Source organism: Pseudophryne corroboree, chromosome 1 (genome assembly GCF_028390025.1).
Source record: "Pseudophryne corroboree isolate aPseCor3 chromosome 1, aPseCor3.hap2, whole genome shotgun sequence".
NCBI lineage: Eukaryota > Metazoa > Chordata > Amphibia > Anura > Myobatrachidae > Pseudophryne > Pseudophryne corroboree.
The window spans coordinates 702,634,959-702,649,107 of NC_086444.1; the positions used below are offsets into that span (position 1 = coordinate 702,634,959).

At 46.7% G+C, this 14,149-nt stretch overlaps 1 protein-coding gene across 4 annotated transcripts in view; it reads right to left on the minus strand.

Moving 5' to 3' along the window:
* ZFR2 (zinc finger RNA binding protein 2) overlaps positions 1–14,149 on the minus strand; it is a 463,201-nt gene that overhangs the window by 358,714 nt on the left and 90,338 nt on the right. For all 4 annotated transcript variants that reach the window (XM_063914849.1, XM_063914848.1, XM_063914847.1 and 1 more), the window contains exon 5: positions 3,740–3,922. In XM_063914849.1, the coding sequence (XP_063770919.1) occupies positions 3,740–3,922 (183 nt within the window). The remainder of the gene's footprint in view (positions 1–3,739; positions 3,923–14,149) is intronic.

A 14,149-nucleotide genomic window follows, 5' to 3' on the forward strand; every position in this document is an offset into this window, starting at 1 on the left:
AGATGACGTGCATTAGCAGAGCAAAGAGGACAGGTGGGAGTGTAAAGGGAGATAAGGTCAGAGATGTTAGAGGGAGAAGAGTGGGTGAGGGCTTTGTAGGCGAGTGTGAGAAGCTTGAATTGGATTCTGAATGGGAAGGGTAGCCATTGAAGCTCCTGCAGGAGCGGGGAGGTGGATGTAGTACTTTTGGTGAGGAAGACGAGACCGGCAGCAGCATTAAGGATAGAATTATAACTGGGGGGGGTACAATACCCCCTACATATATATTTAAAAAAAAAATATTTTAATTGTAAAAACTTTTTAAACTTCAGTAAGTAATAAAACTAAATTTCGGAGAAGTTTTGTGCGGATAAAATAGTCAGTTATGTTTTTAAGGACATGCAGTATTGTTTCTCCTTTAATTGATGAATGTAGTGCACTTTTTTTTATGTGATAGGAAGCACACATTTTCTACTTGCCATGTGATTACCTGGCACTTTTGGAATGTTGTTTTCTAACTTGCAACGAGTTCTGTCATTTTACTGTGGTTGTCAAACATAATTGTGTTCATTCACTGTACTTGTGTGTCACATTTTATTTCTCCCCCTATATTTTCACTGTGTTTTCCTTTCTTATCTTCCTCCCTTTCCTTCACTTTTCTAGGTGGCACCTTTTTTGGGAAACCATTGTTTTGAGGTTTTTGAATTCCATGAATAAACTTTAATCTTTTAATGCATACTGAATAAAAGTAAGAATTGTAGACATTGAATGCCCCTAATAGAAGAGATCCTTTTCTTTCTTGGTTACTATTAGTCATTTTATATACTCTCAGGTAGAACTTCCACTTAGTTATTTTTCCCATTGGGTAGTTGATTGTTTTAATGTGGATAGTCCTATGTCAACACTGTAATTTCCAATTGCCAAGGGTCTCTAACGCTTGCTGTCTGTCCCCCTTTTTCCACTGACCTTTAGGTTGCACTAATAAAGTCACCTGTACTCAAGTATGGCAATCTTTAAAACCTGGACTGTTTATGTGCCTTGAGGACAGAAGTTGGGAAACTGATGCAGTGTTCGCAAAAACACGTATTTTACCCCAAAATAGGTGACGATGACCCATGTTTTGAAGATGAGTGGGTCCCACAGGACGCGCTCATCTGAGCACATGCCGCCTTCCATCACCGGCCCCCAGTCACTCCCTACAGGCGCCTGCTGTGCATTATTAATGAAGGAAAGCAGTATACGTAGTAGGTGTAAGGCAGCAGTCAGTGGGCACGGTGGGACCCGCTCCTCTACGTCCCATTACACGGACTGACTACTGCCCCGGGCAACACTGTAACGGGGGGTATCCTAGCAACCGGCGTCCCCCTGCCTTTCCCGACATGCCCTGTCGCAGCGCTGTGTAACCGCTCTTGCTGCTGTACGGAATCCAGACTATGCACTATACTGCTGCCCGGGGGCAGTGACTGTGGTGCGCACACACAGTGCCAGGGCTGGCCGTACAGCTTTAACCAGCGCCGCACACTTCACCATGCTTCTGTTACACACCGCTATTCTAAGTGATTACTTCATGTCCATCATCTGACTGTGCTGTCCTGGGGAGCTCAGACAGGGGTGAGTTCTCTTATCTCTATTCCACACTGGTGCTGCACTGGAGTTGTCTCCTCATTATCACTGTAGCAATCTTTGTGGAACCTGTGAATTGACTTCCAGTGTCATACCTCCCAACATAAACATGTAGCCTGGTTTACTATTAAAATAATTGTGTGCAGAAGTGTGGGATTGTCTTTCCCTTCAGCAGCATTTGTATATCAGATGGTATTAACTGGGCTTTGTATATCCTCGGAGGATCAGTCTGCAGTTGTCAAGCCCTTCCTTACCTCCAGCACTGCCTGCCCCTAACCCCCTCCTTGCACCCAGAACTGCCCCAGCTGCTATCTACCCTTACCTCCTCCCTACACCCAGCTCTGCCTGCCCCTGACCTCCTCCTTGCCCCCAACAGTACTGCCCCAGCTGTTATATACCCTCCCTACCCCCAGCACTGCATGCCTCTAACCCCCCCACCAGTACTTCCCCAGCTGCTATCTACGCTTTGCCCCTCCCTACCTTTAGCACTGCCTGCCTCTAAACCCCTCCTTGCCCCGACCAGTACTGCCCCAGATGCTATTTACCATTACCCCCTCCCTACCCCTAACCCCCACCTTGCTCCCATCAGTACTGCCCCAGCTGCTATTTACCCTTACCACCTCCACACTCCCAGCACTGTCTGCCCCTAATCCCCTCCCTGCCCCCAGCACTGCCTGTCGCTAAGCACCTCCTTGCTCCAGTACTGCCCCACCTATTTACCTTTCCCCCAGCACTGCTTGCCCTTACTCACCTCTACCCCAACTTCTCCCTGCTTCTTCCCCCAGCGCTACCCAACTGCTGCTAGCCCTTACGCCCCTTGACTGCTCCTGCCACCAGCACTGCCTAAGCTACCCCTTATAAGATGTGATGGGACTCAGAAACAGTGGAATAGGACCCCAATTTATTTTCTTGAGGGGTCTCTGGGACCCACAATTTTTTTCCCTCAGCGCGATCAGTGATGATGTATTCATTATATTGCGAGATTGCCACCAAGTGCTTTCCAACTCATTGCTCTAGTTATCCTCTGAGAGAATGAGCCACTGCATGTAGGCCAGGTAAGAATGTATTTAATGGGTGTGGTATATTTTGTCAACATTACCCAAATAGACAGTGGTGACATACTGACAGTATTAGAATGTTGCCAAAGTTCCTGGTTTCCTAGCGGTGTCTTCCGGGGCTGGCAGTGTCATCATGAGGACCTCAGGTTCATCCTACAGCAGTTCTGGAGGTAACACCCCTAACCCTCCCCCTTAGTGCCTATACAAAACCCTACCCTCCTGTACCGAACAGTGACTGTCTGCAGAAAGCTGACGTTTCACGTTGACATTGTGAAAGTCAACATTCTGCAGATGTGAACATGTTCCATGTCAACATTTCTACTTAGTAAAAATCATAACTGTCAATATTGTGGTGTCGATTTTATGATTGTTGACATTTTGAATGTCAACAAGATAACTTGAGAATTTTGTGCAATTTTCATTACCATAATCAGAGCTAAACACTCTTTTGCATGCAAAGTACACAAGTCCACTTTTATTAAAAGTCTATTGTATAAAATATGTATAAAATATAAATATATATATATATATATATATATCTATATCTATCACCCTAAATCTTATGTCACATGAAGCCCAATTGTTCTCTAAGATCCTCAGGATTGAAAGTTTGTGATAGCACCGCTACTGACCCTACAGTAGGTGGAGCCAAAGAGGGGAGAGCAGTAGAAGTGTGCAGGAGCTTGTGTTGCTATGGGGTTGTGATGGTGTTGCTGTAGAGCAGAGGAAATGTGTTGTTACGGGGGATGACGACAGCCATGCTATGGTTGCACCATCCGCTCTGTACCATTGCACACATTTCTGTTTCTTTAGGGACATTTAATAATGCTAAAAGGCCTTTTCAATAGTAATGTATTTTACATGAATAAGCAAGTGAAGTTTCACTGTGGCCCCTTCAATGAGTGTGATCTCCTATGTGGCCTCGTACTAGAAAAAGGTTGTGTACTCCTGGTTTAGAGGAAAAGGAAATTATGTGCGACATGCAACTATGTGTGCATTACATACTTTCAGGTGCCAGGTTTAACATAATTGGCTGGCCTTTTTTTTAACAAAATACCACGTACAATAAGTAGGATTACCTTCTGATGCTTGACTCCTTTTATGTGTGCAGCATAGGCATCTGCTCCAGTGCACGATATAACACAGAGATTGCAATGGAATGGTGTTTGAACCGCCTTTAAATTAGGCTGAGAAGAGGATGCAGAACTTAGTGCTCCCTCCTTTTTCTTGTGCTTCTGTCCTTCTAAATGCTCTTTGTAGGTCTATGAAATGGAACAATCAGTTAATACTGGCAAAACATTTTATAGCAAGATTTGCTATAAATCTTTTTTATTTGCTTATCTTATTTGCTTTATTTATTTGCTATCTATAAGGACTGTAACAAAAATATGCAAAAAGGAAATAAGATAGGCTAAAGTAGAAACTGAAAAACTAGTAGCAAAGGAAAGCAAACCGAATCACAAAAAATTATTTAAATACATTAATAGCAAGAGATTAAAGAAGGACAGTATAGACCCTTTAAAAGACAAGTTGGGAGTCTTAAGCAAAAATGATAATGACATAGCGGACACACTAAATTAGTTTTTTTCAACAGCATTTACTAGAGAGGACCCAATTCAGGGACTAACACAAACTCAATAATGAGAATATCCCACTGATAGGTACTTATTTAAGCGAGTAAGTAGTCTGTGACCGATTAAAACATTTAAAGATTAAAAAGTCACCAGGTCCCGATGGTATTCACCCAAGGGTTCTAATGGAGCTTCACTCTAAACTTGCAAAACCTCTATTTTTGATCTTTAAGGATTCAGTAATATCAGGTAAGGTTCCCAAAGACTGGCGTATAGCGGAAGTAGTGCCTATATTCAAAAAGGGAAGTAAAGCTGAACCAGGTAATTATAGACCAGTTAGTCTTACATCTATAGTGGGGAAAGTATTGGAAGGTATTTTAAGAGCTAGTATTCAGAAGTTCCTTGAAGTCAATAAGGTCATTAAAAGGAATCAACATGGGTTTATGAAGGACAGATCCTGTCAAACCAACTTACTTGGCTTTTATGAAACAGTAAGCGCAAATCTAGATCAGCGTAAAGAGGTGGATGGAATCTTTTTAGATTTTGCCAAAGCATTCGACACTGTACCACACATGAGACTTATCTACAAGAAACAGGGCTAGGAAGCACAATATGCACTTGGGTCAAAAACTGGTTAGATTATAGGGAGCAGCGCGTTGTGGTTAATGGATCTTTTTCAAATTGGACTGAAGTGCTAAGTGGTGTGCCGCAAGGCTCAGTATTAGGACCGCTATTGTTCAATATTTTCATTAACGACCTAACAGAAGGTCTAGAGAGCATGGTGTCAATTTTTGCAGATGATACCAAATTGTGTAAAGTTATAAATGCGGAGGGGGATGCCGAGTCGCTTCAGAATGACTTAGTTAAATTAGAAGCTTGGGCAGAGAAATGGAGAATGCGCTTCAATACAGACAAGTGTAAGGTAATGCACTGTGGTAACAAGAACAAAAATAACCTACCTACTAAATGGGGTAAAATTAGGGGATTCTGTACTGGAAAAGGACTTAGGTGTCCTCATAGACAGCAAACTAAGCAGTAGTACCCAAAGTAGGACTGCAGCAAGGAATGTTAATAAGATATTAGCATGCATAAAACGGGGAATTGATGCTAGGGACGAGAGTATTATACTCCCGTAATATAAATCACTTGTGAGGCCACACCTTGAATACTGTGTTCAATTCTGGGCACCATACTACAAAAAGGATATCCTGGAGCTAGAAAAGGTTCAGAGGCGGCCGACCAAACTAATTTAGGGTATGGAGACGCTGGAATACGAGGAAAGGCTTGCAAGACTAGGCATGTTTACACTGGAAAAGAGATTAAGAGGGGACATGATCAACATCTACAAATATATAAGGGGACAATATACAGATCAGTGTTCGCAAAAACGCGCTATAGCGCATATTTTACCCGATAATTGATGGTGGGGACCCGAAAATAAAAAACCGCTGGGTCCATCAGGACGCGCTCTGACCAATCAGCAGCGCTGTCCTGTGCTGTCAATCAGCCTCCTTCTCCAACTGCAGAGGAAGGGGAGGAAACCATGGAGACTAGAGTGTGATCTCCGTCCCTCCTCTCACCCTCTGCTCCGCACGGGAGCACGGCATCAGGCAGAACACGAGGACTTTACCTGCTGCTGTAGGGAGCTGGCCTGACACAGATCCGTGTGCGTCAGTCATGCAGGAGCGCGGCGGCTGCGCTGCTTTCCAGCATCTCCAAATAAAGACACATCTTGTGGGGGCTGCGGGCGGCGAGGGGAGAGACGGCTGTTGGAGTGGAGGAGACAAAAAAAAACAGATATAACCCCCCCACTAGTACCCCCCCCCCCCCCGGGAACATGGTCATCTGGCGCACTGCGGTTGCCATGGCAACATCATAGCAGCCGCGGGGAGAGTAAGGAGCCTGTTCCTTATGGTGTCAAAGCTCTCCCCGGCCACCGGTGTACGATAGCGGATTACTTAACCAGCAAGGGGACGCTGCCTCCTGTCTGCTAAGGAGAAAGTTCACGGGAGGGATAGCAATTAGGAGTGGATAGCAATTAGGATAGCAATCTCCTCTACAGTGCCACACTCCTCCCCTCTAACCTGCCGCTCTATTCTAATCTGATCACTCCTGTTCCTTCTCCTCCACCCTGTCACCCCAATTCTAATTTGCTCCCCCTCTTTCCACTCAATCCTCCTTGTGCCCTCATTCTGGGTTGGGAGCTGAAATGCCGGCGGTCAGAATACCGACCGCTGCATCCAACTGTATAAGATGCCTAACCCCCCCCCTTTCCCGCAGCCTAAACCCCCCTCCTCGCAGCCTATATAAAACCACCCGTTCCCGCAGCCTAACCCTCCCTCCACATCCTAAACCCAACCTCCCCCTGCCCCCCCCTCCCCCCCTCTTCTAGTGTGATCGGGATACCGGTAGACAGTTCACAAAATGCAGATGTCCGGGGTATTACGAGATAAGTATTTGAATGTTAATTTTGTATGAAATCGTCAGATATTCAAATATTAAGATCCTTCCTTGAAGATCAGAACAGAGTTCCTCTTCAATCCTGTATATCAGCACAATGGGAGGGTATTACGCGGTTGCTCTCCTCTTCCTGGTGCCAGGTGATGTAATTACTAGATTCAGTTCCTGGCGCCACACATTTCAGATTTATAATCCACTATAATCCGTTACTGACCCTCTCCATGATGGAGAAAACCGGTGCCGACATTCTGACAAGTGTAGGGATTCCGGCATCGCAATTTTGACAGCCGGCATCCTGACTGCTGGGATCCTGACCAGATCCCCTCATTCTACCCTTTTGGAGCTACACAGGACAGAGGAGCAGGGAAGTTATCTGGAGGGATAATGATAATGTTAATCTGTAGTGAACTGCAGTGATTTAGTGTAGTGGACTGTATAGAGGGAGATATAATGTTGTGATGTAGTTCAGCATATGAGGGGGATGTAGTGCAGCATAAAGAGGGGAATGTAGTGTAGTCGTGATGTAGTGCAGTGTATGAGGGGGATGCAGTGTGGATTATAGGGTAATGTAGTGTAATAATAGTGCAGAAATGTTGTGTAGTAATATATTGCAGCATACAGAAGGACATGATGTAGTGCAGGAAAGTAGTGTAGCGTATAGGGGGACTGTAGTGCAGTGGTGTATGCAGGGAGTTATGTAGCACAGCAACGTTGTGTAGTGGGGAACATGTTGCTGTGTATGCAGCATGTCCGTTAGGCAATGGGTGCCTTTAGGGCACACAAGGGGCATGTGGGGTAAACACGTCTGTGGAGTGAGCAAAGCCACGGCACTCGGGGTCATTCAGACCTGATCGGTCGCTATCGTTTTTTTGCAGCGCTGCGATCAAGTTAGAAGTGCGCATGCACAGCAATGCGCAGGCGTGTCGCGCAGGTACAAAGCGGATTGTAGCTATGTGATGGATTTTACTAAGGATCCATTTGCACAGCCGATCGCAAGGAGATTGACAGGAAGAAGGCGTTTGTGGGTGGCAACTGACCGTTTTCAGGGAGTGGTTGGAAAATCGCAGGCGTGTCCAAGCGCTTGCAGGGAGGGCTCCTGACGTCAATTCCGGTCCCCGAACAGTCTGAAGTGATCGTAGTGGCTGATTAAGTTCTGAGCAACTCAGAAACTGCACAAAGTTTTTTTTGTACCACTCGGCTCCACATGTGATTGCACACTTGCACACAGCTAAAATACACTCCCCTGTAGGCGGCGACTATCTGATCGTAGCGCTGCAAAAAAAACCTAGCGAGCGATCAGGACTGAATTAGGCCCTCATTGCAGCCATGTCTTATTTTTCTTTAGCTTGGGTAGAAGGGGGGCGTGTCACCTGGGTGGTGTATATACTGTATGTGCAGTGTCGCTATAGAAGGGGATGTCTAATGGGCATTTTAGGGTAATGTAGAGTGAACTAATGCCAGGACACATGGAGAGGCTGAGCTGTATTAACAGGGAATTTAGAGAGGTCTGATAGCCATTTAACAGATTTAACAGCAATAATTTATGATGGGACCCAAAAACAATGAAGAGGGACCCCAAATTTTATAAATGATGGGTCCCTGGGACCCACATAATTTTCAATCCAGCGCGATCACCGCAGATCTTGCGCAGGACCTGTTTTTGGTTAGATCAACACAGAGAACTCGTGGACACTCGCTCAGGTTAGAGGAGAGGAGATTCCGCACAATACGGCGTAAAGGCTTTTTTACGGTAAGGTCAATACGTGTTTGGGATTCCCTGCCTGAGGGAGTTGTAATGGCCGACTCAGTCAACACCTTTAAGAATGGGTTAGATAAATTCCTAATGGATAAGGATATCCAGGGTCACGGGGCATAGTCACGCACTATTGTTATTATAAAAAAGAGGGGTAAACTTAACGGCAGTCATCATCAGTCAAAATTTTATACAAAAATAGGATTTTGGTACTTACCAGGTAAATCCTTTTCTTTGAATCCATAGGGGGCACTGGAGTACTCTTGGGATATGGACGGTGCGTAGCAAAGGAAGGCACATTTAAATATTTAAATGAGCAACCCTCCACTTCCCTCCTCCAAACTCCCAGGACCTTCAGTGTTTTTTACTGAGCCGAATAGGAGCGACAGAGAAGTGAACAATGGAGAATTACTTACATTATAAAATAACTGACAACAAATAAGAATTTACTCACCGGTAATTCTATTTCTCGTAGTCCGCAGTGGATGCTGGGAACTCCGTAAGGACCATGGGGAATAGCGGGCTCCGAAGGAGGCTGGGCACTCTAGAAAGATCTTAGACTACCTGGTGTGCACTGGCTCCTCCCACTATGACCCTCCTCCAAGCCTCAGTTAGGTACTGTGCCCGGACGAGCGTACACAATAAGGAAGGATTTTGAATCCCGGGTAAGACTCATACCAGCCACACCAATCACACCGTACAACTCGTGATATGAAACACAGTTAACAGTATGAAACAATAGAGCCTCTCAACAGATGGCTCAACAATAACCCGATTTAGTTAACCATAACTATGTACAAGTATTGCAGATAAACCGCACTTGGGATGGGCGCCCAGCATCCACTACAGACTACGAGAAATAGAATTACCGGTGAGTAAATTCTTATTTTCTCTAACGTCCTAGTGGATGCTGGGAACTCCGTAAGGACCATGGGGATTATACCAAAGCTCCCAAACGTGCGGGAGAGTGCGGATGACTCTGCAGCACTGAATGAGAGAACTCCAGGTCCTCCTCAGCCAGGGTATCAAATTTGTAGAATTTTTGCAAACGTGTTTGCCCCTGACCAAGTAGCTGCTCGGCAAAGTTGTAAAGCCGAGACCTCTCGGGCAGCCGCCCAAGATGAGCCCACCTTCCTTGTGGAATGGGCATTGACAGATTTTGGCTGTGGCAGGCCTGCCACAGTATGTGCAAGCTGAATTGTACTACAAATCCAACGAGCAATAGTCTGCTTAGAAGCAGGAGCACCCAGCTTGTTAGGTGCATATAGGATAAACAGCGAGTCAGATTTTCTGACTCTAGCCGTTCTGGAAACATATTTTCAGTGCCCTGACAACGTCTAGCAACTTGGAGAACTCCAAGTCCCTAGTAGCCTAGGCACCACAATAGGCTGGTTCAGGTGAAACGCTGACACCACCTTTGGGAGAAACTGGGGACGAGTCCTCAATTCTGCCCTATCCATATGGAAAATCAAATAAGGGCTTTTACAAGACAAAGCCGCCAACTTTGATACTCGCCTGGCAGAAGCCAAGGCCAATAACATAACCACCTTCCACGTGAGATATTTCAGATCCACGGTTTTTAGTGGTTCAAACCAATGTGATTTTAAGAAACTCAACACCACGTTGAGATCCCAAGGTGCCACAGGAGGCACAAACGGGGGCCGACTCTGCAGCACTCCTTTTATAAATGTCTGAACTTCAGGTACTGAAGCTAGTTCTTTTTGAAAGAAAATCGACAGAGCCGAGATCTGTACCTTAATGGAACCCAATTTAAGGCCCATAGTCACTCCTGCTTGCAGGAAATGCAGAAATCGACCTAGTTGAAATTCCTCTGTTGGGGCCCTTTCGGCCTCACACCATGCAACATATTTTCGCCATATGCGGTGATAATGAGTTGCTGTAACCTCTTTCCTGGCTTTAGTAAGCGTAGGAATGACTTCCTCCGGAATGCCCTTTTCCTTCAGGATCCGGCGTTCAACCGCCATGCCGACAAACGCAGCTGCGGTAAGTCTTGGAACAGACAGGGCCCCTGCTGCCGCAGGTCCTGTCTGAGTGGCAGAGGCCATGGGTCCTCTGATATAAATTCTTGAAGTTCTGGGTACCAAGCTCTTCTTGGCCATCCACGAATATCGTTCTTACTCCTCGCCTTCTTATTATTCTCAGTACCTTTGGTATGAGAGGCAGAGGGGAGAACACATAAACCGACTGGTACACCCACGGTGTTACCAGAGCGTCCATAGCTATCGCCTGAGGGTCCCTTGACCCGGTGCAATATCTTTTATAGCTTTTTGTTGAGGCGGGACGCCATCATCATGTCCACCTGTGGCCTTTCCCAATGGTGTACAATCCTATTGGAAGACTTCTGGAGGAAGTCCCCATTCTCCCGGGTGGAGGTCGTGTCTGTTGAGAAGATCTGCTTCCCAGTTGTCCACTCCGGGAATGAACACTGCTGACAGTGCTAACACATGATTTTCCGCCTATCGGAGAATCCTTGTGGCTTCTGCCATCGCCATCCTGCTTCTTGTGCCGCCCTGTTGGTTTACATGGGCGACTGCCGTGATGTTGTCTGATTGGATCAGTACCGGCTGGTTTTGAAGCAGAGGCCTTGCCGGCCTCAGGGCATTGTAAATGGCCCTCAGGTCCAGAATATTTATGTGTAGGGAAATAACCTGACTTGACCAAAGTCCCTGGAAATTTCTTCCCTGTGTGACTGCCTCCCAGCCTCAAAGGCTGGAATCCATGGTCACTAGGACCTAGTCCTGTATGCCGAACCTGCGGCCCTCTTGAAGATGGGCACTCTGCAGCCACCACAGTAGAGATACCCTGGTCCTTGGAGACAGGGTTATCAGCCTATGCATCGGAAGATGCGATCCGGACCACTTGTCCAACAGGTCCCTCTGAAAAGTTCTTGTATGGAACCTGCCTAATGGGATTGCTTCGTAGGAAGCTACCATTTTTCCCAGGACTCGCGTGCAATGATGCACCGCTACCTATTTTGGCTTCAGGAGGTCTCTGACTAGAGATGACAACTCCTTGGCTTTCTCCTCCGGGAGAAACACTATTTCTGGTTTATGTCCAGAACCATCCCCAGGAACAGTAGACGTGTCATAGGAACCAGCTGTGACTTTGGACTGTTTAGAATCCAACCATGCTGTTGTAGCACTTTCCAAAATAGTGCTACCCCGACTACCAACTGCTCCTTGGACTTCGCCCTTATAACGAGATTGTCCAAGTACAGGATAATTACAACTCCCTTTTTTTGAAGGAGTATCAACATTTCGGCCATTACCTTGATAAAACACCCTCGGTGCCATGTACAGTCCAAACGGCAGTGTCTGGACTTGGTAATGGTAATCCTGTACCACAAATCTGAGGTACTCCTGGCGAGGATGGTAAATGGGGACATGCAGGTAAGCATCCTTGATGTCCCAGGATACCATGTAATCCCCCTCGTCCAGGCTTGGAATAACCGCCCTGAGCGATTCCATCTTGAACTTGAATTTTTGTGTTCAAGGATTTTAAATATAAAATGGGTCACACCGAACCATGCGGTTTCGGTACCCCAACCCGTGTGGAATAGTAACCCCGTCCTTGTTGAAGTAGGGGCACCTTGAGTATTACCTGCTGGGAATACCGCTTATTAATTGCCTCTAGCACAGCCTCCCTGCCTGAGGGAGTTGTCAGCAAGGCATATTTTAGGAAACGGCTGGGGGGAGACATCTCGAATTCCAGCTTGTACCCCTGAAATACTACTTGAAAGAAACAGGGATCCACCTGTGAGCGAGCCCACTAATTGCTGAAATTTTTGAGACGGCCCCCCACCGTACCTGGCTACACCTGTGGAGCACCCGCGTCATGGTGTGGCCTCACAGGAGGCGGGGGAAGAATCTTGATTCTGGGAACAGGCTGACTGGTGCAGCTTTTTTCCCTCTGCCCTGGTCTCTGTACAGAAAGGAAGCGCCATTTGACCCGCTTGCTTTTCTGAAGCCGAAAGGACTGTACCTTTGTCTGTGAGGAAACCTGAGGTAAAATTATTTCTTCCCAGCAGTTGCTGTGGATACGAGGTCCCAGAGACCATCCCCAAATAATTCCTCACCCTTATAAGGCTCTCTATGCGCTTTTTAAGTCAGCATCACCTGTCCAGTGACAGGTCTCTAATACCCTCCTGACAGAATGGACATTACATTTATTTTGGATGCCAGCCGGCAAAATATCCCTCTGTGCATCCCCCATATATAAGACGACGTCTTTAATATGTTTTTATGTTTGCCAACTAGTATCCCTGTTTGACAGGGTCACCGACCACGCTGCAGCAGCACTATCTGCAGGTCTCAGTCTAGTACCTGAGTGTGTAAATACAGACTTCAGGATAGCCTCCTGTTTTTTATCAACAGGTACCTATTAAAGTGGCCGTATCCTAAGACGGCAGTGCCACCTTTTTTGACAAACGTGTGAGCGCCTTATCCACCCTAGGGGATATCTCCCAGCGTAACTTATCCACCTGGCGGGAAAGGGTACGCCATCAGTAACTTTTTATAAATTACCAGTTTCTTAACGGGGGAACCCACGCTTTCACACACTTCATTTATTCATCTGATGGGGGAACAAAACACTGCCTGTTTTTTCTCCCCAAACCTAAAACCCATTTTTAGAGGTGCTTGGGTTAAAGTCAGAAATGTATAACACATTTTTTATTGCCGGAATCACGTCACGGATGTTCCTAGTGGATTGTGTATATGTCTCCACCTTGTCGACACTGGAGTCAGACTCCGTGTCGACATCTGTGTCTGCCATCTGAGAGAGCGGGCGTTTTTGAGCCCCTGATGGCCTTTGAGACGCCTGGGCAGGCGCGGGCTGCGAAGCCGGCTGTCCCACAGCTGTTACGTCATCCACCCTTTTAAGTAAGGAGTTGACACTGTCGGTTAATACCTTTCACCTATCCATCCACTCTGGTGTCGGCCCCACAGGGGGCGACATCACATATATCGGCCTCTGTTCTGTCACCATATAAGCCTCCTCATTCAACATGTCGACACAGCCGTACCGACACACCGCAGACACACAGGGAATGCTCTAAACGAGGACAGGACCCACAAAAGCCCTTTGGGGGGACAGAGTAAGAGTATGCCAGCACACACCAGAGCGCTATATATATATACAGGGACTAACTGAGTTATGTCCCTAATAGCTTTTATATAATATACTGTATACAGTGCCAATTTTAATGCCCCCCCTCTCTTTTCCCTCTTACTGTGCAGGGAAGAGCCAGGGAGCTTCCCTCCAGCCGAGCTGTGAGGGAAAAATGGCGCCAGTGTGCTGAGGAGATAGGCTCCGCCCCTTTTTCGCGGCCTATTCTCCCGTTTTTTTATGGAATTCTGGCAGGGGTATTTACCTCATATATAGCCCCTGGGGCCATATATTGAGGTATTTTAGCCAGCCAAGGTGTTTTTATTGCTGCCTCAGGGCGCCCCCCCCAGCGCCCTGCACCCTCAGTGACCGGAGTGTGAAGTGTGTGAGAGGAGCAATGGCGCACAGCTGCAGTGCTGTGCGCTACCTTGGTGAAGACAGAGTCTTCATGCCGCCGATTTTCCGGACCATCTTCTTGCTTCTGGCTCTGTAAGGGGGACGGCGGCGCGGCTCCGGGACCGAACATCAAGGCTGGGCCTGCGGTCGATCCCTCTGGAGCTAATGGTGTCCAGTAGCCT